General features: G+C 41.2%; 1 protein-coding gene across 2 annotated transcripts; it reads left to right on the forward strand.

The window, feature by feature from the left end:
* The first annotated feature begins 1,246 nt into the window (after positions 1–1,246).
* On the forward strand, positions 1,247–23,361 carry LOC117246377 (gap junction delta-2 protein-like). 2 transcript variants are annotated; one of them, XM_033610239.2, is made up of 3 exons: positions 1,247–2,929; positions 4,718–4,774; positions 20,911–23,361. In XM_033610239.2, exons 1-3 carry the CDS (start codon positions 2,859–2,861, stop codon positions 21,776–21,778), a joined length of 996 nt encoding a protein of 331 aa, XP_033466130.1. In that variant the 5' UTR covers positions 1,247–2,858; the 3' UTR covers positions 21,779–23,361. The 2 variants fall into 2 exon arrangements, with proteins under 2 accessions (XP_033466130.1, XP_033466137.1); XM_033610246.2 differs by lacking the exon at positions 4,718–4,774.
* The last annotated feature ends 915 nt before the right edge of the window (positions 23,362–24,276 follow it).

A 24,276-nucleotide genomic window follows, 5' to 3' on the forward strand; every position in this document is an offset into this window, starting at 1 on the left:
GATGTTACTTTATATGGTTAATGCATTTGGAGTGTGTGAGTACAGTATGTGTATTTATGCATGCTTGAGCTGGCTGTTCTAGGTCACTGAAGACACACCTGCGCCTCTCTCTCATTCATGTGTCATCCAGCTCTGAACTCTCTTCTCAGAGTGCCGACCGGCTGATGCCAGTGCTTCAGCTGCTCTGCCGGCGACCCAAGCCTTGCAAAACAAGAGCCATCACCCACCGCCCGCCTCCCCTCCCCGCTCTCCCCAACAGCACTCTTACACTGTATGTCCTTGGTAAGGAAAATACCCCAAGTCCCCCCACTGAAGATGCTGAACTAACAAAATCCTCTTTCGCTCTCCCACTCAGTCTTTCTCTTTCTCTCTCTCTCACACACATACACAGAAGTGTTTTGCATGTGTTCATACACACACACAATGTGATACATCGATCACAAATGCACTGTAGAGGCTGTTGTGTAAGGGCTTTGATTGTGAATTTGCTCACTTCGCCGCTTGCCCAGAAATACAGCAATGCAAAGTGCCCCACAGGCATGCACCTTATTCTACAACAAATAAACTGTCAACCAGAAAAGCATGTCGTCCAAAATCAAAGAAGCGTGACTAAATGAAATTGCAGCACAAATGAATTGAACTTGTCACCTCAAGCCATGACTTCATTCTAGTGTGCTGGTCTCATGTCATGCCACTGCATCATTTACTTGACTCAGTCTTCTAGAGGGGAAAACCTTGCTGTGACTCACATTTTGGAGGAAAAAAAAACTTGTGGTCCTTTTCTTTTTCTTGTCATGTACCCTCTCTTTTCTTGTCTCTTATGAGGATACACACGGTTTTGTCTAGGTGTGTGAGCATGTTAATGTCACTCCGTACATCTGCCTGTATCTATGTGCTATGGAGGGAGACCATCCCGTTGCTACACCACCTTAATATAAATCTAATGAATGCAGCTTTCAATGTCACAGCAAAGTACAATACGGTGCTCATCTCTCCTGAGGGGGAGAGGGAGCATGGGGGCTGTAATGGAGGATGGGGGGAAATGGACAGAATGAGGGAAGATGAGGAGAGGAAATATATGAAGGTTGGGTCATGGTAAAATAGGTGTGTTGTCATCCCCAATACAGTAAGATGGAGAAAGGGAGGAGATAGATGGGGGATGGGGTGGAGCAGAGCCACAGCTCCCCTGTAATCCTCCTCCTAGAAGTATGGGCTGGGTGATGTGTGACAAAGAGTGAGGAAAGAGAGGAAGAGAGCGTTTAAAGAGTACGGGAAACACCGCCGAGCTCCCAGACTGGAACAAAGGATTGCGGTGGAGACAGGGCAGAAGGCACGGTTAGATCTCGAATCCCTTTTTCTGTGCAACATCAGGCAGGAACAGACACAGCAGTGCGGTGGGAGGCATTCTTGCAAGCATAAGTAAAGCAGCGATCAGGGTAGCAATCCAAGCACATTTACCAGAGGAGGGAGGGAAGGAGGGAGAAGGAGGAGAGAGAGGGAGAGAGCAGATCTATGAGAAGAGGAGGGGGGGTGTTGCATGCTCACAGAGTGTGACAGAGATAGAGCGATTCCATGAGCGAGAAAGAGACACAGAGAAAGAGAGGGAGAGCACAAAGCAGAGATGCGGAGCGAGCGCTGAGATAGAGGTAGTTGGCAAGACTGAGATCTGCACACAAACGTGAGCAAGGAGGGGAAGGAGGAAGAGAGTGGAGGTTGAAGGAGAGCAGGAGGAGGGGGAGAGGGGGATGCAAGATGATGGAGCCCAGAAATAGGCTTCACAGGACAGCTTTTCATCCCTGCTCTCTGCGGCAGACATGACTCTGGGCATTGGACTGTGCTGAAATTAGCCAGGGGGACAACACAGGACAGCAGGTCTGCAGCACACTGCCTCGGTTCAGCCTCACTGGATGCAGCACGGCAGCTGATTTATTACTGAGGGGCTGGGTGGCAGCGTGTTTGTGTGTGTGGCTCTAAGAGTGTGTGTGTGTGTGTATGCAGGTTTTTATGGGTCCTTGTAGCGCTCGGAGCTGTGGGAGCGACCATTCCTCCAGTCGTAAAATGACATTCAGCAGGCAGGGGCTTTGTGTGCTGGTGTGGATCTGCAGTCAGTAGGAAGTGGGAGAGTGGGATCCAGAGCTGTCATCGAGTGCAAGTGTGTGTTTACAGTGCTGTTCGCTGAGGTGAGCCAAGGAGGATCGGCTATATGCAGTGTGTGTGTGTTTAGGTTAGAGTAGCAAGGGTGCAGCAAAGGCAAAGATCCTACACAATGCAAGGGCGAGCGCAGAGCAGCACTGATGGCAGGGAGTGCAGGTAAAGTACAAGGAGTGCCCTGGGGGTAGGGTGGAGGACGAAGGCAGGGGCACGGGTAGAAGGAGGCAGAGGAGAAAAGAGCAAGGGGACAGAGAGAGAGAGGCAAGTGGAAAAGAGAGGGCGATCATGGCTGTCATACAGTGAGCTATAGCATATGCTGTAGCGCAGAACAGAGTGGTGCGGCAGGGGGAGGACAAGCATTACCGCACAGGGGAGGGGGAGAAGGCAAGAGACTGAGGAAAAGAGGAGGGGGAGGCAATCAGCTCAACACCTCTCCTCCACCAGGAGGAGAAGCGCAGCGGGACAGGCCCAGGAGAAGACACTTACTCTCACACACACAGTCAAAGACGCACTGACGAGCGGCCAGGTCAACGTGTAGAGGTCAAAAGGGAGCCGGTGCGGGGACGGGGGTTGGGTGAACCCCTGTTGACCGGCAGGTCCCCAAGAGCACGGGCCGGTCCTGGGAAGAAGTAGGAGCCCGCTGGTGAAAGAGGGGTCAGCTCCTCAAGCCCTGTTTCGTCTGACAGCCCTGCCACCTCTCCATCACCATGGGAGAATGGACCATTTTGGAGAGGCTGCTGGAGGCTGCTGTCCAGCAGCACTCTACCATGATTGGGAGGTAAGACACTGATGGATCCTGTGTGTAAAAGGTCTTTAGTTTCTGGTTTTGTTTGTACTGATGAGCTGGGTGTTTTTATGTACAGTATATGTTATCCTTTATGTATCAGTTGATGGACCCCCCTCCTCAGGCTTGTCCCAGTGCTCTCCTCTGTTCTACAGTCCCCCACAATCATCCCTGCCTCCCCCGTCCTTTCCTCCTCCCTGCTCTCCTCACCCTTATCCTCCACACCCATCATTAGTTAAGGGATAAACTAACTGCACATAATCAATAACGGGCTTTACTGGGCATTATGGTTAATTCAGAGAGGTTCCTGTGTTGATACTACCTAATAGCCTAGCTATTGATAGATAACGCTTGATGCTGTTGGCCACAGACCAATAGGACAGAAGGAGGAGAGGGGAGTGGGAGTGAGAGGAGAGCAGAGGTGCGGAAGATGAAAGGATGGTGAGCAAGCAGGTGTGGAAGGTAGAATCAAAGGGGAGTAAACGGCTCTGAACTCTGTGTGAACTTGAGACAAAAAAAAAAAAAACAAGTTCATTCAATAGATTTTTTTTTTATCACCAGACGCTTATTTGCATTGTAAAGAAAATCTGATTAGATCATTCCCCATTTTTGGTGTGAGAATGTTTCGTGGTGGAGGGTTGAACAGATGAGCTTTTAGTTTGATTAGCAGTGGAGACATGCCATGGAGACATGCTGTAAAATCTGTGTGAAAAATGTGCTCCACATCATCTCTGTGTGATAAATTAAATGCAAAAGTGGAATTTTCCACCCATTAAGCACAATCCAAATGTCATGCTGTGATGCTCATTTGATAAAGTGAAGAGTCAAAGTGGTTGAGCCTGTGAAACCGGGATGTATAAATTTGTAATTTTAAAATTGCTTTTCAGAGAGAGAGAGAGAGAGAGAGAGAGAGAGAGAAAAAAAGCCACAAAAGAATACAAATTTGACTGCACTGCTGTGCTCATTAACCCAGACCTCAGGTAGTATGCAACAAGGGCATGGCCTAACCTTCTCTCTGCTCCAGTAGCTTTTTGTGAGTGAGTGAGTGAGTGTGTGTGTGTGTGTGATGCTCTGTGTGTATGTCAAAGGAGTGAAAATTGGCTCATGCCTTTATTGACTACCCTAAGCACCATTAGGTTGTATCCTTCAAAATCTGCGACACTGTAACTGCATCAGAACGACAGAGATGATGTGAGCCGCATTATAGCAAAACTTCTGTTGATCAGGGAAACCATGTGTGATGGAGATTTTCCTTCCAATCAAACACTACACCAAGTCATTTCAGCAAGCTCTTCCTCTGTGGTCGAAAGTGCCTTTATCAATGAAATCACCTGGTCTAGTCCTCAGATGGAATGAAAACCTGCATATACTGTAGTACAGCATGTTGACTTGATTTAAAGATGCATTAAGCAATATTTTGTGCCATTAATTATATGACTCCCTCTTGCTTTATGGGAATCGTAGTATTGCCGGTATTACTGAGAATCGGCATCTGACTATGACGCTCTACACAGCTTTCAGCCATTTTCAGCTCATTGTTTTGGTTTCCGGAGCGACAAAACCAAAACAATGTCGGCTCGTATACGACCGTGGGCAGCCGCTTCCAACACAGAAGCTAAAGCAAGCTAATTGTATGATAACCGCCCAACGCGAAATGGCAGAGAGCCGAAGTAACTGGCGAAGAAGCTTTTAGCAAGCCAAAAGAGACAGATAATTTTTCACATACGCTGGAAGATCAAACGAGGGCTAAACGCCAGTGAATATTGGAATTACATTCAACAGGTGGCCAGAAAAAGGAGACCAAAGGGATGTCCGTGTTGCTCTGTTTCTGCTGGATTTGTAAGTAGGCAACTGTTTGCTAACATGTTAGCCATAACGACCTCATAAGCTAATTGCTTACTGTTGTGAACTTGTTCTGGAGTCTTTCCGCCCCCCAGTGGTCAAAAATTACTTAATGCAGCTTTAAAATCCAGTCCTGGCAGCTGAATCAGTAATACCCTGTGAGCACAGGGTAAAGAATACTGAAAAATTAATGTTTGGATAACATGACTGTAAGCCACATACAGTTTTTCAGAGGCACAGAAGCAACTCTCAATTTGTCTGCTACCTCTTTCAAAAGTCATATTAACTACTCTGATGATATAATGCTTCCTCTTATACATGCTGAATCTGAGCTTAATTTGTTGATCATGCACTTCACTGGTTGAACATTAAAAAGGATTCCCTGAATACCTAAAAGACATTTGGTAAATGAGCAGTGCTGGCCCCATTTAGAGTAGTCCTTTGTGCACCAGTTTTTGTTCCTGGCATGATAGAACCTGCTAGACTAATTACCCGCTGCGTCAAAACTTCCAGAAATGACATAACATTAGATGAATACTATTATGAACCAGTACAATTATTCCCTCATCCAGTTAGTAGTTTGTTTGATGCCCACAGGACATCAGATATGTGCTACTGTGCTGAATACAGTGAAACGCTCTGTAAACGATCCCTTTGTGTTTTGGCTTCCCTCAGACTGTGTTTGTCCAACAAGGCTCTCTACTGTAGTTGACCCTAGGGTATTAGCTGTAACATTAGCCGCTTTCCAAAGAGGTTCCCTCTTTCTACTCTGCTATGCAAGTCAGGAAACATTGTCTCCAGAGTCACTTTGTAGAGTATTTTGTGAGTATTTTAGATTGTAGATCCCTTAATTTGCTTCTACCATGGTCAAGGAAATTTTAATGTTGTCCCTGTTAGCCAGTTCGTTTGCAGGATATCTCAATAAATGTATTTTGTATGTATTTTTTATGCAGTTTGGTGGACAGAGAGACCTTGGGTTAGGTTGTAGCAATTTATCATTAAGTGGTGGTCTGGATATTGTTTTCTTTACCTGTAGACAGGCATTTTTAGATATTAGACATTCCTAGACAATGTTAGCAATAACAACAAAAAAACTACTTAGATACAAGATAAAGACTTGATTCCTAATCCTAAGCATGTGTCTGCATGGTCAGGAAATCAATGAAACTTACCATTTAAATGATCAGAATGATGTTATTGGATGTACCAGCAAGTTGGAGAATTGTTCACCACTAGCACAGTTTTGTGCTGTAAAGATGCCTCCTAGATTGTTAATGAGCAACTCCACACTAAATCATAGATGGAGTCTAAATTGTTGCACTGACCTCTATGGGTTGAAAGGTTCAAGTCTGTTGCACCACTGACCACACCCAACTGGATTGTTGGGTGTGGTCAGGTGTGGTTTGTTGCACTTGTGAACACAACCAACTGTGATGTAGCGTTGCACTGTTGTGCATTGTGAAGTCCCGCACTTCACAGGGTGTGGCCACAGCATGCAGCAACCGCTAGATGGCATCACATGTAGGATGTTCAGCTTGTATGTAGTCTCTCTGAAAGAGTTTGCATGTGTGTGCGCTTGCAGTTCAAAGGATGCCGTTCCAAAGAACAGAACAGTGATGTCTCCCCATGGCTGAAAAGTCTCCCCTGCATCAAAACTTTGGAACATAGTTGCATGTCAGTCATCTGTTTGAGTGGCAACCCTCTCTTTCTTTCTTGCAACGTGAGGATGTAGTTCCACCCTGAGACTCTGTCAGATAGCATTGTTGGATGTCTAGACTGGCTAATCCAGCTACAATTAAGCTGTTTCTTAATTGTAGGTTTTAAGCTAACCTATGCCCTGGCATAGGACAGATAATTAGCCCAGGCATACATGACATGTTAAAAATAGAAATGGACCATCTCTATGCAGTGGCATAGGTTAGCTTAATTACGGTCTTTACAAGAGACAGACAAATTGAGAGTTGCTTCTGTGCCTCTGACTAACCACAGGTGGCTTGCATATTATGAACCATCCATAGATTAAAGTGTGTGTACTGTGTATAGTGATTACCATACGCCTGACTTCTAACTGGGCAATGTACAGTGTTTGCATGGATAACCACTGACTGTAATCATGATTACACTGTGAAAGAAATCATTGTCAAGGCTGCAATGACCTCATTCTCTCACCCAAACCAACTTTACTGTATATTCACAGTTATAATGACCCTGGGGCTATCAGCATTAGATAACTGGCAGTTTGATACAACCTGTAGAAAGTCTCAATGTATCTCACTGGGTGTGTTAATTAAGAATACTGATTAAATTTCTGCTCTTGATGGGCAGAGGTAACCTGCTAACTGGTGGGCTTATCCAATCAGATTTGTAGTGGGACATATTTGCTTAGTTGTTGCAAATACTTATACATATGTATGTCTTGACTGACTTTCAAAACAGCATGTTGTTACACAGCAACTACAAATGATCACACTTTCTGTAGACTTATACATGCCGGATTTTGTCATCAGAATGAATGTATTTTGTGTTGATATACTGATGATACACTAGTGTATTTATTTAAAATATAACCAGCAGCCTTGATAATGTTTGCAGTTGTCTTTTGTGTCTTGTATTTTGTTCACATATGATTAGTTTATACTTAAAAGTAAATAATTTTATCATAACATCAGGTTTGCAATAAATATTCACCATCAGACAGAGAATTACTGGTAGATCTGGTGTAGTGCTTTACAACAGAATCATGTTCTTTATCCAAGTTGCGTTTCTGCAATCAAAAATGTTATGTTTGTTATTCATTTGCTTTTCCTTTCTATTTATTATTCTGGCTTAACAGACCGATGTCTAAAAACCTTATATACATTCTCATGCACATAATCCAGCGCGACAAATGACTGCTTTTATACTTTGCTGATCTGCCAAAATGAGATTTGTCCACACAGCACTTCAAACAATTGAAGGTTGAGGGCATTTGTTTAGCACCTAAGGCCATCCCATCATATGTATTTGCTGATGTGAGGTGTCGCTTTTATTTTCTTTCGATAAAGTTCCATACATTTTCCCTTAACTGCCCTAATACTGTATGTGAAAATCAAAATTGTCTAGCTTTATATCTAACATAATTCTGTGATGCATACTTTTACTTAAAGGCAATGGTATATGTAATATAGATATTGTACATAATATTAAAACATGGAATGCAATATACTTTCTTTTTCATGTGCGGTGCTCAGGTGTTTTGCAGAACACAGGTGTGTTTGTTGTATGTGTGTTCTACCATGAGAAGATGAAGCCTTTGGGTTTGACTTATACACCTTGCAGGTAGAAAGGAAGAAAGAAAGAAAGTGTGTTGATGCATCTTCTCCTACGCTGCAATGCTGTAGTGAGGTCAGTGCCAAAGACAAGCAGAGTGAAAAAGAGGCAGAGATAATGGAGGACTAGAGTGATCTAAGGAAGATAAAATAATAAAGGCTGTCGGATGGTAGGGTAGAGAGGAGAGGATGTGAGCTGTAGAACAAAAAGGGTACAGAGGGAGGTGAGTAGGAGATAGAGGAAGGAAGAGAAGTTTTCCCTCTGCAGAGGTTCAGTGCTGAGAATCTGTGTCAGAGCTCCTTCCTCTGGAGCTGCTGACTGACCCTGCTGCTGAGAAAACAGTCTGCACACACACACAAACTCAATATGTGTCCTCTGCATTGATGAGGATTTCTAAAAATACACAAGACCTTTGTGTATTTTTAATTTCACGTTAATCTGAATGTAATCCTCTAACTGTAACTCTCATAAAACATGAGGACAGTGTCATCCTGAGAGAAATTACATGCACCATCTATGCAAACACGGCCGTGAATAAACAACTCTTTTAATAAGAGGAGAAGAATTTGTTCATGTTTAGTGTATGTACCTATCCCAGTCACCAGAACAAAATGTTGGCATTGTACATTTCTGCAAAGCCTGAATACTTAAAGTTTGCCTGCTTCATACGTATCATATCAACATTTCTTAAATGACATAGTATGAGCTGACTTTTTCAGCAGGAGGAAGGGATGGTGGATGGCATGTCACCTATAGATAAGATCCCTGCCAAACTGCAGACCACTGTGCGAGACCAGCAAACAACAAAACCAGTTGTGATTTAGTGAGTTGTTGCTGTGTTTCCAGCAGCTTTTTAGGCACCAAACGTGGGTGTTTTGTAGCAACCCATTGCCGTTTTTCCTGTGGCAATGCTGCCAAAAAGCGTTTTTTTTTTTTTACTGATATTTCTGCATTTCCGTGCTAGGTTAATAGCATGAAAAGCGGTTGTTTAAGACATTGCTGCTTTTCTAGAAGGGACTGTGGCCCCCAAACCGGTTTTTGTGCCTTAACCTAACTACACGTTAACCACAGCGTTGTTGAAATATTCAACGTATCCGCTACATAATGATGTGCCAATATAACGTATCTGTGGTTTGCAGAAATGTACAATGCCAACATTTCTTCTGGCAATTTGGTTGAGGTACCCTATTAAAAAATCTATATCCATTTACCTTTTATTAGTTTTTTCCTGTATAACAAAGTTAAAGTATTTATTATTTAACATCTATCACTCCTCACTTTAGCATCATGAGTACTTCATAAAATGTTAATAAATGTTATATGGTCCTTGTTGCAAGTTGCAACTGATGTCAAGTCATTCATTAAAAATGCATGCAGATTTGCAGCCTTTTAATGTAATGGACAAAGTGGTGTGTAAAATACCATGTTGCTCTTTAACTCCGTTGGTAAAAGCATCACTTAAATGGACAGTCTTGAAAGGTTTGAAACCAAATATATCTACGTCTTTGTTTGTTGGCCCTAAAAGCAAAATACAGGTGACCTGCTTAAAAGTTGTTCACTCCTGTTCACTTTTGTGCACATATTTGTGCTCTCTTTCCACTTTGCCTAAATAGGTCAGGATATCCACAAGAAGGAGGTACCCTACTTTGAGAAGGGCACCCTACTTGTCCCAAAATAATTTAAGATGTAGGAATGCTCTGCTTTAATTGAGGGCATCATCCCATCTACTAGTGAACGAGAACATGTTTCATTTATCATTAATAATAAGCTTCATGGATTAAATCTATACTGCCCGAGACCATTGTGTTGCAAAGCAAAAGCAATATTTCATCATTTGACAGGATTAGTAATCCATCATTCTTTGGCGAGGCGTGGGACTATCTTTCAAATTAAACAATTTTTCTGCACATCTAGAGTTGTCATTAGTTTATTTGTGTAGCAATCCCTGATGTTGAATGTTATTGATTATACTGTTCGACGGGGGGATTTTGCCAGTAAAGCTGAGCTCAGCTTTCATTCAGGGCAGGCTATTATTCATTCCAGCAACACATTGATAGTGTGTGTATGAGCTCTACCAGGCATGTAATGATTCTCTATACATAGCAAAATGTTCTTTATTTCAATTATTTCCTCACCCCTCCTGATTAATATATAATATGGTCAAAGTTTTTCGTAATGGGCAAATAACTAATTTAGTTCAGTCCATGTATTAGAGAATCAATTGCACTGATTAATATACATCTTTACATGTATTAATGAAGACTAAATAAAAGTCGATTTGAAAATAAAGAGCATGTGACGTAAATGTATTTACCATACATTTTCCTTAGTTGTATTTTAAATTGCCGTTCATGGCCAGGTTGCATTTTTATTTCCAAGTTATCTTCATAATGATATTAAATGACTACAGTAAGCTATTACATGTGGGAAGTGCAGTATCCAGAGGAACCTGAATGTGTTTTTGTATCGTGAGTCATCTTCTCTTTATATTGTGTTAATGAGCTTTTAATTTCCAGAGTAGATTGCTGATTACAATTTGCACTGCGTACCAAAGTGGGTGGCAAATCAAATTGAAGGTACGATGGAATTAAAAGTATCAAACTCAATTTACAACACAGAAATTTGCAGCCAAGAAAAAACTTCTAGCAACAATTATCACAGACAGCAGGTTGCATCACATTGGCAGAAACATGAATAGTCTGCCAGAAAGTTGGCAAAAGGCATAAGGGAAGCAGGCGTTGTTACACAGAGTTCATGGCTGTAAGAAAGAAATAATTTAGTCAGAACTTCATCTGTCTGTTTACCTTACATCTGATGACAGCTACTGTGGGTCCAGTTAAAACAAAAAAATCCCCTGTGTGTAATGTGAAAGGGATCGTTCGTCATGAATAACCTGCAGAGAATTATCTCTCATCACTCGACTCTGACGGTCCCCTCATGTTTAAGCTCATGCTGTGGTTTCACAGCCTGATACTATTCTGATTTGATTCACTCAGTGTCCTCATCAACCTTGTTTCCAGCTGCATGTGTCTGCTCTGTACACTTTAACAGTAGCGAAAGGAAAACACTGAACTGGTTGGTTGTGGTTGCCATGGTTAATTCTGCAGCAGAGATATACTTCATTAACTGTAATGACTTTTTATTATTCTCAGTAGAAACAGTCTGGTGTAAAATATATTTATTAGATTTACACAACCTGCTCGTTAGTGTGATTTGTCAAACGCATTCAACTAGATACTTATTGCGTATTCATGTGCTTCAGAATTACAGAAAAAACTATTTAAATTGACAGCTGACATATTGGACATACAAGACGTTGTGCTATAAATAGACTCTGTGAGAAGCTTCATTCAAAAAACAATGATAAACATTTCATGTTCAGGTCAGATTTCTTTCTACCTCCGTGAATCCTCCATCTTTGACTCTCTTCTACACAAGCTGGCCAAGTGGGGCAATGCCTAGTGAGCCGAGTCAGTGACCATTAGGACTGAGGAGGTGAGGCCATGTCAGTCCCATGTGCTTCTGGTTTAACTGCCAGCTATCTGAGTACATTAAGATATGTGAAAAAAACTGCACAAGGACACATAATCAGATTATATTTATGAATGAAATTGTGCATCAGATTGACTCCACAGGCAACATGGACCACAACTCTTAAAAGCCTACATCACATGACTTGTAAACTTGTTAATAAATCATGACAACAACTCTGGCAGACATGATAAAGTGACTGTGAGGTTAGCCTTGTAATTCCAGTTGACCACAACTGAAAGGAGGAAATGGCAAGTATTCTGCATGTACTTTCCATTTACTTCATGATCTGTTGATTGGGTCAGATTTCATCATATTGAGTTTGCATCATATTTGTGAAAGTGCTGAGAAATATATATAATTTCCCACAAAGCCTTCCATTTACTTGAATCATTATAGGATAATTTAACATAAATACAGACAAATCTGTGCTCAGTTTGATTAGTTGTCACTGATGGATGATAGCAATTTTTTCATAAGGAGGTGTAAAAGGTTAAAAGCACCAGGAGAAATCTGCCAAGCCTCCACAAAAATGATGCACTTTGAATTTCTGGGTCCAGTTTGCTTCCTATTTGCAATTTGCAACACACTGTAAAGACACAGTAAGAGTTTAAATACACCTGTTAACTACAGAAAAATGCCAACTGTATAAACAGGCTGTATATATAAACAAATATCAGGTTTTGTTGTCAGTCTGTCAGAATCAAAGAGAAAAGGATTTTCTCTAGTCTCACCACTGACTTTCATATATATGAGTCATTGCAGGGCTGGCAGAGATTCAGCTGACGCGTGTCCTCAGTAGACCTGAATACAATGCAACCACAAGAGGCAATTTAATTTTCTCGAAAATATTTTTCCTGCAGATACACCTGAAACAATAAATCCAGTACTGCTGAAATGGAACAGAAGTTTAAATTTTAAAAAGTTAGTTTTTTTTTTTTTTTACTTTAAGGGCTTCATGCAGAGTGACTTATTCCTTCAAATGTGTGGCCATAGTACATGTTTTTCAAAACGTTAGATGTGGTGAGCTAAAATGGGTTATAGATATAAAATGAGTGGGCTGAGTGAAAATAAGCCTAATCTGCTCTGTGTCCCACCACAAAATAGAACAGTTTTCTCTGGGTTGAAGCTGAGTCCTCCGTCAAAAGCCTGTCAAAGTATTAACTTCAGATTTAACATCTATGGATAATTATATCACACATTGTTTACAGTATGAGTCTATGCAGATACATTTTGTCTAATACGTGCGCTCAAGTAAAACCCATCCTCTGCTTTTATTTTTAGATTTGTGTTGATCATGTAGAACCTGTAATTGCCCCATGTGCTGAATATATCCGCAAAGTGATTCATGGAATATTCTGAAATTGCATATTGATGCAATCAGCAAGATGTGCTAGTTAGGAATCAAAGGGGAAATGCTGATATCATTCATTTGAAGGTTTTTAACTTAAGAGAGAAATACTTTTGCCTAATGATTGCATCCCCTAGCTTGAATTGAGATAAAAGGGTAATTTTAGATGGCGTAAAGACAAATGGGATGGAGGAAGGCTGCATCTGGTATATACTGACATCATCACTACGCATGGTTAGGCTGTGCAGTGAGTTGATAGAAAAGTTGTGTGTGGAATGTCTTCAAACATAATACCCTACAGCTTTGTCTTATAATTGTGTTACCCATGTGTTTTAGCCAAAAAAGAGTAATAAAAAGGAGATTTTAGCATAAGCTAGTTCTGATATTTTTTTATTTTAAGGTATTACCATAAGTCAGAACCTGTTCATGTTCTTCTCAGCCTTGATTCAGTTACCTGCACAGTGTCCCCTGATTAACTCGCCCTGTTTCTTCCTTTATTCTTATTTATGAAAAATAGCCACAAGACATTTCCTTCAGAGTTGCTGCACGACCAAGTGAGATAATTACATTTCAGCACGTGTTGAGTCTGTTGGAAATTCACAGTTTGAAAAGACCTTTATAAGTTTTGTGTAACATCACAAATATCAGAGGCCTATTTTTAAACCATTTATGTTTCATACTCTCAGTAAAATATTGCTGCGAAGTATTTAAAGAGGCCTGAAGTAAGTGAACCACCACACAAGTTTAGCTTTATAGAAATGCATTCGTCATGCCGACACTTAAGTGGCACCTCAGGCGGTCATGCATGTCTGCCTGATACGTGGGCTAGACCTGAAACTATTAAAACAGTTTGAGAGAGGAACAGTGGATGAGGGGCGGGAGGAAAGAAATGTCTGCACTCTGATAATTAAGCTGCCTAATTTCTATGCCTGCTGAGGTCTTTATTCATTATGTGCTGCCATCAGCAATCAGTGGAGCTTATTACTGAGAGCACACGGGCGGGAAGAATATTTTTACTCTCTACAGATAATAGTGCACTTAGACAGTCCTTCAGAGGACTGTCAGTGTAGACTGCAGAGAGAGTCAGTGTATATGTGCAGATATACTTCATATGTTTGTTGACTATACAGTAAAGGGTCATTTATATTTATGTGTATGTGCATGTAAGACTAAAGTGTGTGTGTTTCCCAGTGCAACTGCTTCTGTGCTCGAGGCAAACGTCGTCCCTGGAGGCTGGCGGCAGCATCTGCTGTATGAATGAACGTATGTGTGTGTTTGTGTGTGTAAAAGCCTCTGGGAGAGACAGAGCCGGCATGTCCAGCCAACACACCAGCTGAAGAGCAGCTACCATTACACTTTACACACAGTCTCACAGGTCAATCAGCCGCCTACAGATCAGTTTGTATAGCAAAGTATCATGTCCTTATCTTTACTTCCTCCTCTCATCGTCCTTCTAGACATCAATGTCAGCTTGTCTGTGAGAGCTGTTGATCTTTGCACTTTATGAAAATACCAGCTGTCAGTGATGCGCTACAAGGAAATGAAACTAAGAAAAGCACTTTCACATGTGAGTCCAATCCAGGGATACAGATTAGATTCATTTACTTCCAAATCGTATTAAATCTCTGGCACACTGTGAGGGATTTAGAAAGTCTCCAAAAATGTAATGATTGGTCTTAGCTGAAGGGAGGTCCTGCGGAGAGTAGGCGGCTAAATTAGATGATGAGTGACGGATGTGGGAGATAATTTACAGGCCATTTAAAAATATAATATGTAAATTATGTCCATTAATATGTGTAAAAATGGATAGACCAATGTTATACATTTGTTAAGTTGTGTTCTTGCATTATCCCAGACGTATCCAATAATGTTCAAACATAGAGAGATCCGTCATTTTAAACAAGGGCAGGGCCTATGTCGTGTGGTTGCCGTTATGGTTGTCTGCCAGAAGCTTTCATAAATTGACTTTTTATCCAGTTTAAAGCCATGTTTTTACAATACACTTCTTAGATCTAGGTCATTTTAAACAATATGATTTCACGGGATGAAGGATTTTAGTCATCGGACTTCTGGGTCTTAAGTTATCGGAGAAACAAGCTGAGCAAACGCTAGTGGCAGTTTGGCTCCAGTCCCTGCCATGCCCCACAGCATTCGGGAAACACTCATTTTTAACGTAAAACACTGTTACAAATCAGTGTTACTGCAATGCTGTTTGGCATGTCAAAGCTAGGCTGTCCACCCAGCACCTGTTAATGTGTGCACACCTTATGTCTCTGATAACTTAAGATCCAGGGCTTCAGGAGGTTTCTACCACGAACCAAATTATCCGCAGAGGCATCTTCCTCTCCAAAACAAATGGAAAGAGTGAATAGAAGTGGTACAAACACTGAATAAAGCAAATTTATGTTTAACAAATCTGTGGTTTTCCAATGCTGCTCATTGCTGGGGGTCTTCTAACTACAGTGGCCAACTCAGAGACACAATTGGCCCTATCTAGAGCCAGTGTTTGGTTTGTATGTTCTGGCAACACATTCTCATCCGAACTTACTGAATATTATCGCTTGGTCAGTGGACTTTCAGGACTACATATGCTGTGTCTGTTGGCGATCTGGGACATGTCAATTCACACTTGTCACATGCATTGTGTCATTTCAACTTTTCTGTTTTCCCAGGAAATGTGCAATAAAAGTTCTGCTCGTTAGATGCATAAAGTCTTTTTCAAAATACACTGGCATGTGGTTAGGTTTAGGCAACAAAAACATGTGGCATTTGTTGGACCCATCCACCTCCCCTCCTGCCTGCCCCATAAGGACTGTCCAGCTCCTTATATTATGTCGTTATTGGTGGCGTTTCAAACTGATGCACCTTTTGGTGCAGTATGATACATCGCTGCCTGGCAGCATACCATACCACTGTGAAAGGTGCCTTTTCACATCAGTGTCGAACGCCGAAATCATTGACAAAATAGCAGTATATGTTGACTTAGGAATGACAACAGGCAGATTCTGGGCTACCGTAGAAACATGGCAGTGCAACATGGCAGTCTTCGTAGACAAGGACCTGCTCTCTATGTAGACATGAATGGCCCATTCTAAGGTAACGAAAACACAATTCCTATTTTCAGGTGATTATACACTAAAGAAAACATACTTACTAAACTATATTCCATTTTGCCAATATATCCCACTAAATCCTTCACGCTGGACCTTTAAGGAATGTTTGGATAAAGGAACCAGGTGATACACAGTGGAATGTATTTACTTTTTAATGTTTTTATTTTTGACTCAGCAGGATTTATCTGGATATTCTGCCCTTATGTTTGAGATGCCAAATTTTTTTTAAATCTTTTCCATCATTTATGTTGGTTATTGAATATTCTGCAGGTCCTGTCCCAGTCTGCTCTAACGGCTCGTTACTCTGCAGGACTTAAAACACTGATGTTTGCAGATAACCTTCGTCCACCGCTTTCTGCTAATGCAGCAATCTGCCCTGTGCTGATTATCCTGTTATCCAGCAGTAGAGTGTATACACACACACACACACACACACACACACACACACACACACACACACACACACACACACAGCACAACACTCAATACTTGCAATGTCTTGAAATTTTTAATGACACAAATCTGCCCAACAAACAAGTATAGGTGAATATCTGCAGTATGGTACTTCGGAATAGTTTTCTATCTGAGGATAGTCCAAAAGAGACTCTGAAAATTCTTATTGTTGAGGTGAACAATGCTGCACTGAAAGCTGCAGTCACAAAATGTGTCGCATTTCAGGAGGATATAAAAGGTTTATCCTTTATTGTCCACATCCCCAAATCCTCAGTCCCCAGTCAGCTGATGGTGCATTCAATTAGGCCTCAGCATCCCATACATTAAAGAACATAGCACACAACCGAGTCACTTTTACCAGGCTTTTGCTTTCAGGTAGTCAGTGATCACTTGTATGCTGCAAGATGTAAGCAAAGGCAGCCGTGAACTGCGTCTTTGTTCTTGTTAGCAGCCTGGGCACGTCTTTAATCCTCACCGTCACAGTCATTTACACAATTAGGATAAATAGGAGTTATAGATTCCTAATGAACTTGGTGCACTGGGTGCCAGTATTCATGTGTTAAAGTAGCAACACAATCTTTCCTTCCTTTAAGAGGAACTTCATGGTGATAAACAGGGACATTTTGGTTTTAACAAATCGATGAGAAGTGTCTAAATGTATCATTACAGTTGGTCTGTTTGAAGTCATGAATCCTGCAGTAATTCCACAAAGAAGAGACATTTGCCCTCAACTAAAACGCCATATACTGTATACATAGGTACTGTTTAACCGTCTTGAGTCCGTCTTTAATCTGTGAATTATTTGAAATAACATAACATAAGGGACAAGCTGAGTAACCTGTTATCTGTATGTAGACCATAAAACATTTTTGAAATACATTTTTAAAACTTTTATATTTACAGTGATTAACAGGCATACATAGATGTTTGATGAAAAAGCACCAAAACAAGGGATACAATGTTTTTCAGCTCTATGAGTGTGTATTAATAGTGACACAATAATTTTAGAACCTTGAGCTTTTCTATAACATATTTAGTGATTATCATTGAGGATTCATTCATTTTTACCGGCCCCCTGTATTTTTCTTCTATTGTTGGTTCCTGGCAGCTATATATTTTATCAAGCTGGAGTCCTGAGGTTGCAGGCTGCCTATATGCAAGCCTTGAGTGCAGTACAGTTGTGTGTGTATATATGGAGATGAGATAGACGCAGTGTCCATTGGTAATGAGAAACCCAGTGGTCTTCAGAGAACATAAAGGAGAGCTTGTTTCCAGTGGATTGAAAACTACTAGACTCTAGTACAACATCTGCAAATAAAAATTATAATCCATCTGTTTGGTCTGAATTATAGTTAAGTATTTTTTAAGAGGAAGGCTACAGTGGACATTTCACGATAAAAGCCTATGAAGTAGTGTCACTATACAGAGATGTGATCGGCAGGCAGACTTAGTGACATTTAGTTAATGCTATTATGATGTAGTAATTATCACTGGCCTGAGAAGAAGCAAACCTTGGAAACAGAGAGTGAATACAGACGTGCTGTATCTATCCTGTTACACTGTTTTAAATCAGCATCCAGAGCCGCAGATTCTCACACTGAGAATCCTATATCATCTAAACAAATATTAGCATATAAATGAGCAGTGTCGATCATAGGTCTCTATCTGAGCAGTATGCGTCAAATGACTCCTTGTGGTGCAGCAAACCATCAATATCAGCCCTTTGGCCAAATCCACTGCTATCAAACCACCAGCGAAGGATCAGAGAGTGACTGAATGTAAATGACATACACAACCTGCGTTTAGGAAGACTAAAGGTGCAGAAAAGCTTTTATCTGCTGTATTTTTCAAACATACTGGAAGTCATTGTAGCGTATATGTGCACAGCTGCTCCGAGCACTGATGGCCAGACATGTTTGCCATTTTGCACAAGTCATACACATGGCTGACTCTCCCTCTTTGTCCCTGTGTCCTCATGTCTGTCTCGCTCACACAAAGAAAAAAAATACGCAGGCATGCATTCGCAGGTGGAGTGGGAACAGTCCTGCAGCGGCGCACTGCTCCATTTTAAGTCTGTTTCGCGTTAACACGTGTTCCTCTGCTATACCTCTTACTTTCACGAGTTGTCTCCTGAGACACCTCATTGAAGGACATGTAATTTGTCACTACCCCAGAAAAAAATGAAATTTTCTCACAATTTACCTCGAAACCTCATGTTTCTAGGTCCTCACCTTGCACTAATTTGATGCTTTCGAAACGACCATGGAAGGCGAGCGTGGGCATGTTTGAGGCCTAATTAAATGATACACCATGAGTCTCATTTTTATACTTAAAATGCACAGGAATCATATTATGTTACATCACCCGTATTAAAGGCTACTGTCATATATAACTGTTATTTTCCCCAGTTGTTCTTACCCACCTGGGGCCACCTCCCATCTATCTCTATCCCTCCAGTCGCCTCGGGTGGCCCTCTTGTGCTTGGAAACAATTGTGTTCTAAGTAATTGGCTCCTCCACGCAGGGAGCATGCATATCCACTGCATTGTGGCATAAATACCAGGGAGCCCCATGATATGCAGGCTTTCCTCGCTCATTAGAAAGAGCTGACAGTGCAGCCCTAAAGCCCCAGTCTTCCTCCGCAGTGCTCACGCTGGATCGACACCACAAGATAACAGTACAGCACACCAGTCTCTCAGAGGCCTTGAAAAGCAGCCGCACTTGTCTCTAGATCCTTCAGCCCCTGGACACAGCTCCCTCTAACTGCAGCATTTGACTAATGATGCTCAATGGGAGGTCCCTCACAGTTTTTAGATAATGCCATCTCTATGGTTCAGCACTAAGTTGCTAATAATCAGCACGCATACTATGACCCAGGGAACAGGAGCTACCTCCATTTTGCCAGATTTGACACAATTTACTTTATATGTCTCTGTTGCCAGAAAAATATTGGCATTGTACGTTTCTGCAAACCACGACAATGTTACATTTGTACATTTAATACCTATTATATCAACAATTGATATAGTTCAGATTACATGTATATGAGCTGGGGGGGGGGGGGTGATGTGACACCTAAATAGACAGTTGCCAAGCAGCAGACCTCGGTTCAACGCCAACAAACAACAAAAGCAGATATTTTTAACAGGATGCACAGACATTTCCAACTGTGTATTTGGCAGAAAAAAAATAGTATTTTTTAACTAGATGTCGGGACATTTCCAACTGTGTTTGTAGTGACAAAACTGGGATCACTTTCACAAGACATCACAACATTTGTAGTGACACAAGCGGGTATTGGGTACAGGACTTCAGGACATTTCCAGTCATGTTTGTGACAACAAAACCAATTATTTTTAATTACACACTGGGACATTTCCACTACTAATCCTGGTATGTTAAGCTTTAGAATAATTTCCTAACCTTAATTAAGTGCTTTTTGTGGCTAAACCTAACCACATTTTAACCACAGCATTGTCATGGAAAATACTGAAAGTTGAAACATAAAGAAAGTTTCAACATACAAATTTTACATGTCCAAGGTTTGCAGAAATGTACAATGCCAACATCTGAGTTCTGTAAACACATACACCCCTAAAGTCTCTGCAACTGAGACACTGGTTAACCCACTAATGGTAAAAAGAGGTCATTTGTACAGCACTTCAATATTTGTTAAATAGCTTTGCAACAATAAAGAGATTTATAATAAAAAACGATATTCTGGAGAGTAGTAACAATGATTTTTTTCAAAACTATTCCATAAATCAATGGACTGGTGAATGGCAATCGCTTTTGAAGCATGTATGTGTAGTCACACACACACACACACACACACACACACACACACACACACACACACATATACACTGATGTCCATGTAAGTGCTGTTCCATTTCAGCTGAGCAGTGAAGATAAGTGTGAAATCACCTTCATCTTCTGACGACCTCTCCTGTTCTGGTCTCTAATGATTAGTGAGCTCATGTGTGCATGCTATCTAGAGCGCAACTGTACCATCCTATGGTGTTGTTTGTCACAGCAGCTGAGTGATAACACGTGCAGACACAAACACACATTCAAGCATGAACATACCCATGCGCACACACACTTACAGGCACATTAAGTCCAACAACTTGCCTGAGTACTGTTGTCTTTCTGTTGTTTTAAAATTGTTTTTGGCACAAGGTGAACATGAACAGAGAAAGCATCACATCACCAGTTAGATTATGTTGAACCAAGACTTGCAGTCATTTTAAATTGCCAGAATCATACCCAGATATTTCATGAATCTCTGTGCATTTGATCCTCACTAACTGACATCGCCTGTCTCTCTTCTTACCTCCTCCCCCGCCCTTTCCTTCTCCTTCTGTCTCTCTGCAGGATCCTGCTGACAGTGGTGGTGATTTTCCGTATCCTAATAGTAGGCATAGTGGGAGAGAAGGTGTATGAGGATGAGCAAATCATGTTCATCTGTAACACCATGCAGCCTGGCTGCAACCAGGCTTGTTATGATAAGGCGTTCCCCATATCGCACATCCGCTACTGGGTCTTTCAGATCATCTTGGTGTGTACGCCGAGCCTGTGCTTCATCACATATTCTGTTCACCAATCTGCTAAAGCACGTGACAGAAGCTACTCTCTCCTGCATCCTTACATGGATCACCATGGTCACGGTCATCACGGCCGCAGCCACCATGACCATCACGCTCGCAAGCTTCACTCTCGCAACATTAATGGCATCCTGGTGCACCCTGATAGCAGTAAGGAGGATCATGACTGCCTGGAGGTCAAAGAGATCCCAAACGGACCCCGAGGACTCCCTCCAACACACAAGAGTGCCAAAGTGCGACGGCAAGAAGGCATCTCTCGTTTCTATGTCATCCAGGTGGTGTTCCGCAACGCGCTGGAGATCGGCTTCTTGGCCGGCCAGTACTTCCTGTACGGCTTCAACGTGCCAGGGATGTTTGAGTGTGATCGCTACCCATGCGTGAAAGAGGTGGAGTGTTACGTGTCTCGTCCCACAGAAAAGACCGTGTTTCTGGTCTTTATGTTTGCAGTAAGCGGCATATGTGTGCTGCTCAACCTGGCTGAGCTCAACCATCTTGGCTGGAGGAAGATAAAGACGGCCATCCGAGGGGTGCAGGCCCGAAGGAAGTCCATCTGTGAAGTTCGCAAGAAGGATGTTTCACACCTGTCCCAGGCCCCAAACCTGGGCAGGACCCAGTCTAGTGAGTCAGCCTACGTCTGACAGAGGCTTCTCTGCCTGGGGGCTCGAGGACCTCTTACATTTTGGAGAAGAGCTTTTCCCTGGCCCAGGACACTCAATCATTAGGGCACAAAACTCACCACTGCATTATTATTCAGGAGCACAGAAAGACTGTGTAGTCATGATGAAACATCAGTTCACAAAGTAGAGTCTTTGACACTTCAAGAGAGAAGCATCACCCTCCTGAAGAGGCAACTGTCTCACTGTAACAAAGCTTACACCTAAAGCTTACACAATGGAGAGTTCTGCTCTGCCTAGGTGACACTAGGTGCCTTCAAAGAACCCAACAGATAAAACTGAGCAGTTACTAATGTTATTAAAATACTGTAAAGATAGTCTGAGGTTGAAATATCTGAAGTTCCTTATTATTTGCCTTTGCTGTAGGTCAAAAATAATCCCCTCATTTTTCAATTATGTGTGCATATGCAAGAGCTTAAGCGTGTGCATGCATACGCATGTGTGTGGGAAAAAAAGCCAATGTCTGACTTAAGTCAGAAAATTGAATGCTAAACTAATCTGAGCTACTGAGAGAGAGGTGTTATTTTGCATTGTCCATGATCTTTTAGTGAGGTCACTCAGCGGACAAACAAGCACTTTTTTAAACATGTTCTAAGACATACAAAGTCCAACGTAACAACCAACAGCACTAAGACTATCAGCAGAAACTGGAACACTATTTGTTGTCAGAGTAGTGGGGTTTTTTTCTTAAAAATTGTCACTCTTCTTTGTATGCATTGTTTCATTAGGTGCCAATCACACGGCAGACTGACATTGTCCGGGAGCCTTTGTTCAAAGTGAGACACATGGTGCATTGAAGATGAGTTAGGTTTACTTTCCAACACTGTGTCACACACCACAATGCTCCCAATGCCTGCAAGGCATGCTGTTTACTCTCAGAACTAACTGAAAACAGTCAAGAAAAGTGTGCCAGTGTTTCCACTTTGTAAAGTGTGATCGCTGTCTTAAGGGGCTGAACTATATAAAGAGTTTTTCAGTGAAACAGGAAAAAGTATTGTAGTCACAAATATTTTAACGTGTAACCTCAAGCTTTTTTTCACAAGCAGATTTGGTGCCATATTTCAAAGTTACTGTACATAGATGAAATGTAATAATTACACTTAGCCTTTTCCCTATGCGGTGTAGATGGGCTTCACTTGGATGGGGGAACAGGGGTTTGGGTGGGTATGAAGATTAATCATAGATTGCCAGCTTTAACAATATGTATTATTAATGTGCCCTTTGTTAAGCCTTCGCCCTCTATTGGAGACTATATGTCCCGAACTCCCCCCCCCATGGACTTTGAAAAAGGCATGTTATTGAAGCATTAATAGAATGGATAGATTATGACATGTAACTTTAAAAGAGACTGTTTTATTTATTTGCATCCTGCTCCTGTGAAATGTTATACTCAGCATGCATGAAGATGAAAAATATAAAGAGATATGAACATAGAATCCCTCTGTGGGAATATTGAAAGAGAATTCCTGAAAGGCTCCAGAACTGCAGCAATAATAATATATAGTATGTGAAAAAAATATGTGAATAAATTATTATGCAAACAGAGATTTTTGCTGTGCTGTGTTTAAGTGATAATTACTGTGTTATTCTGCCATTTTACTTTCATCAGGATGTTGTGAGATAAGTGTTAAATATCACAGTTACACATACTAAAGCAACCTTACCACTACAGCCACTACACATATACCACAGCGTGAAAACGCTCTGTTACAAGTTTAAGTCCTGCATTCAAAATGCTACTTAGGTAGATGTGTAACCCTATTTTCTTGTTCAGTAGCGTTCTCCAGGCCTTCTGGCTTGTGGTTGATAAGTGGGCAACAGTTTTGTTTTATCTTTTTTAATTCACACCAAAATACAGACTATATATATATATATATATATAGATTTATATATAAGTTAGTTTAATAAATGTTACCAACTGGACCTTCAATCAAAAGTGAAAAATCTCCCATGTGAGTGTTATATAAAGATTTATTACATAATTAATAGTAATACCTTTTATTTATAAAGCCCTTTTCATGGTACTCAAAGACAATCTACATTAGTTAAAAACGATAAAAAGATAGACGACTATAAAATACACACAACATCATTCACACATTAAAAGCCGTTTTGAGAAGATGAGTTTTGATGAGTGATTTGAACCAGGAGAGGTCAGTGCAGTTTTTATTGGCTTGTTAATAGTGATGCAGTAATATGTAAGTACTGCTTTAGTTGTTCAATGTGAAGCTAATTTCATTTACTTTACATACAGTTCAGTAGTTAATGCTATAAAAATGTATCAGTTTTCAGAGATGCAAAGAAACTCTGGCTACTAGTCAATAAATTAGAGTACAAGTACAATATATCACACAAAAATAATAATAAAAAAAAACAGAAAATGGAAGTAATCAAGTATAAACCTGTGCTTGAATACAATACATGCGTAAATGTACGTCTTTACTTTCCACCACTGGTGGTGT

This window comes from Epinephelus lanceolatus, chromosome 11 (assembly GCF_041903045.1).
Source record: "Epinephelus lanceolatus isolate andai-2023 chromosome 11, ASM4190304v1, whole genome shotgun sequence".
Classification (NCBI taxonomy): Eukaryota; Metazoa; Chordata; class Actinopteri; order Perciformes; family Serranidae; genus Epinephelus; species Epinephelus lanceolatus.

Coding starts and splice junctions, on each gene's coding strand:
- LOC117246377 (XM_033610239.2), top strand. CDS start 2,859: ATGGGAGAATGGACCATTTTGGAGAGGCTGCTGGAGGCTGCTGTCCAG. Junction 2,930..4,717: donor CACTCTACCATGATTGGGAG/GTAAGACACTGA, acceptor TACATTCAACAG/GTGGCCAGAAAAAGGAGACC. Junction 4,775..20,910: donor GCTCTGTTTCTGCTGGATTT/GTAAGTAGGCAA, acceptor GTCTCTCTGCAG/GATCCTGCTGACAGTGGTGG.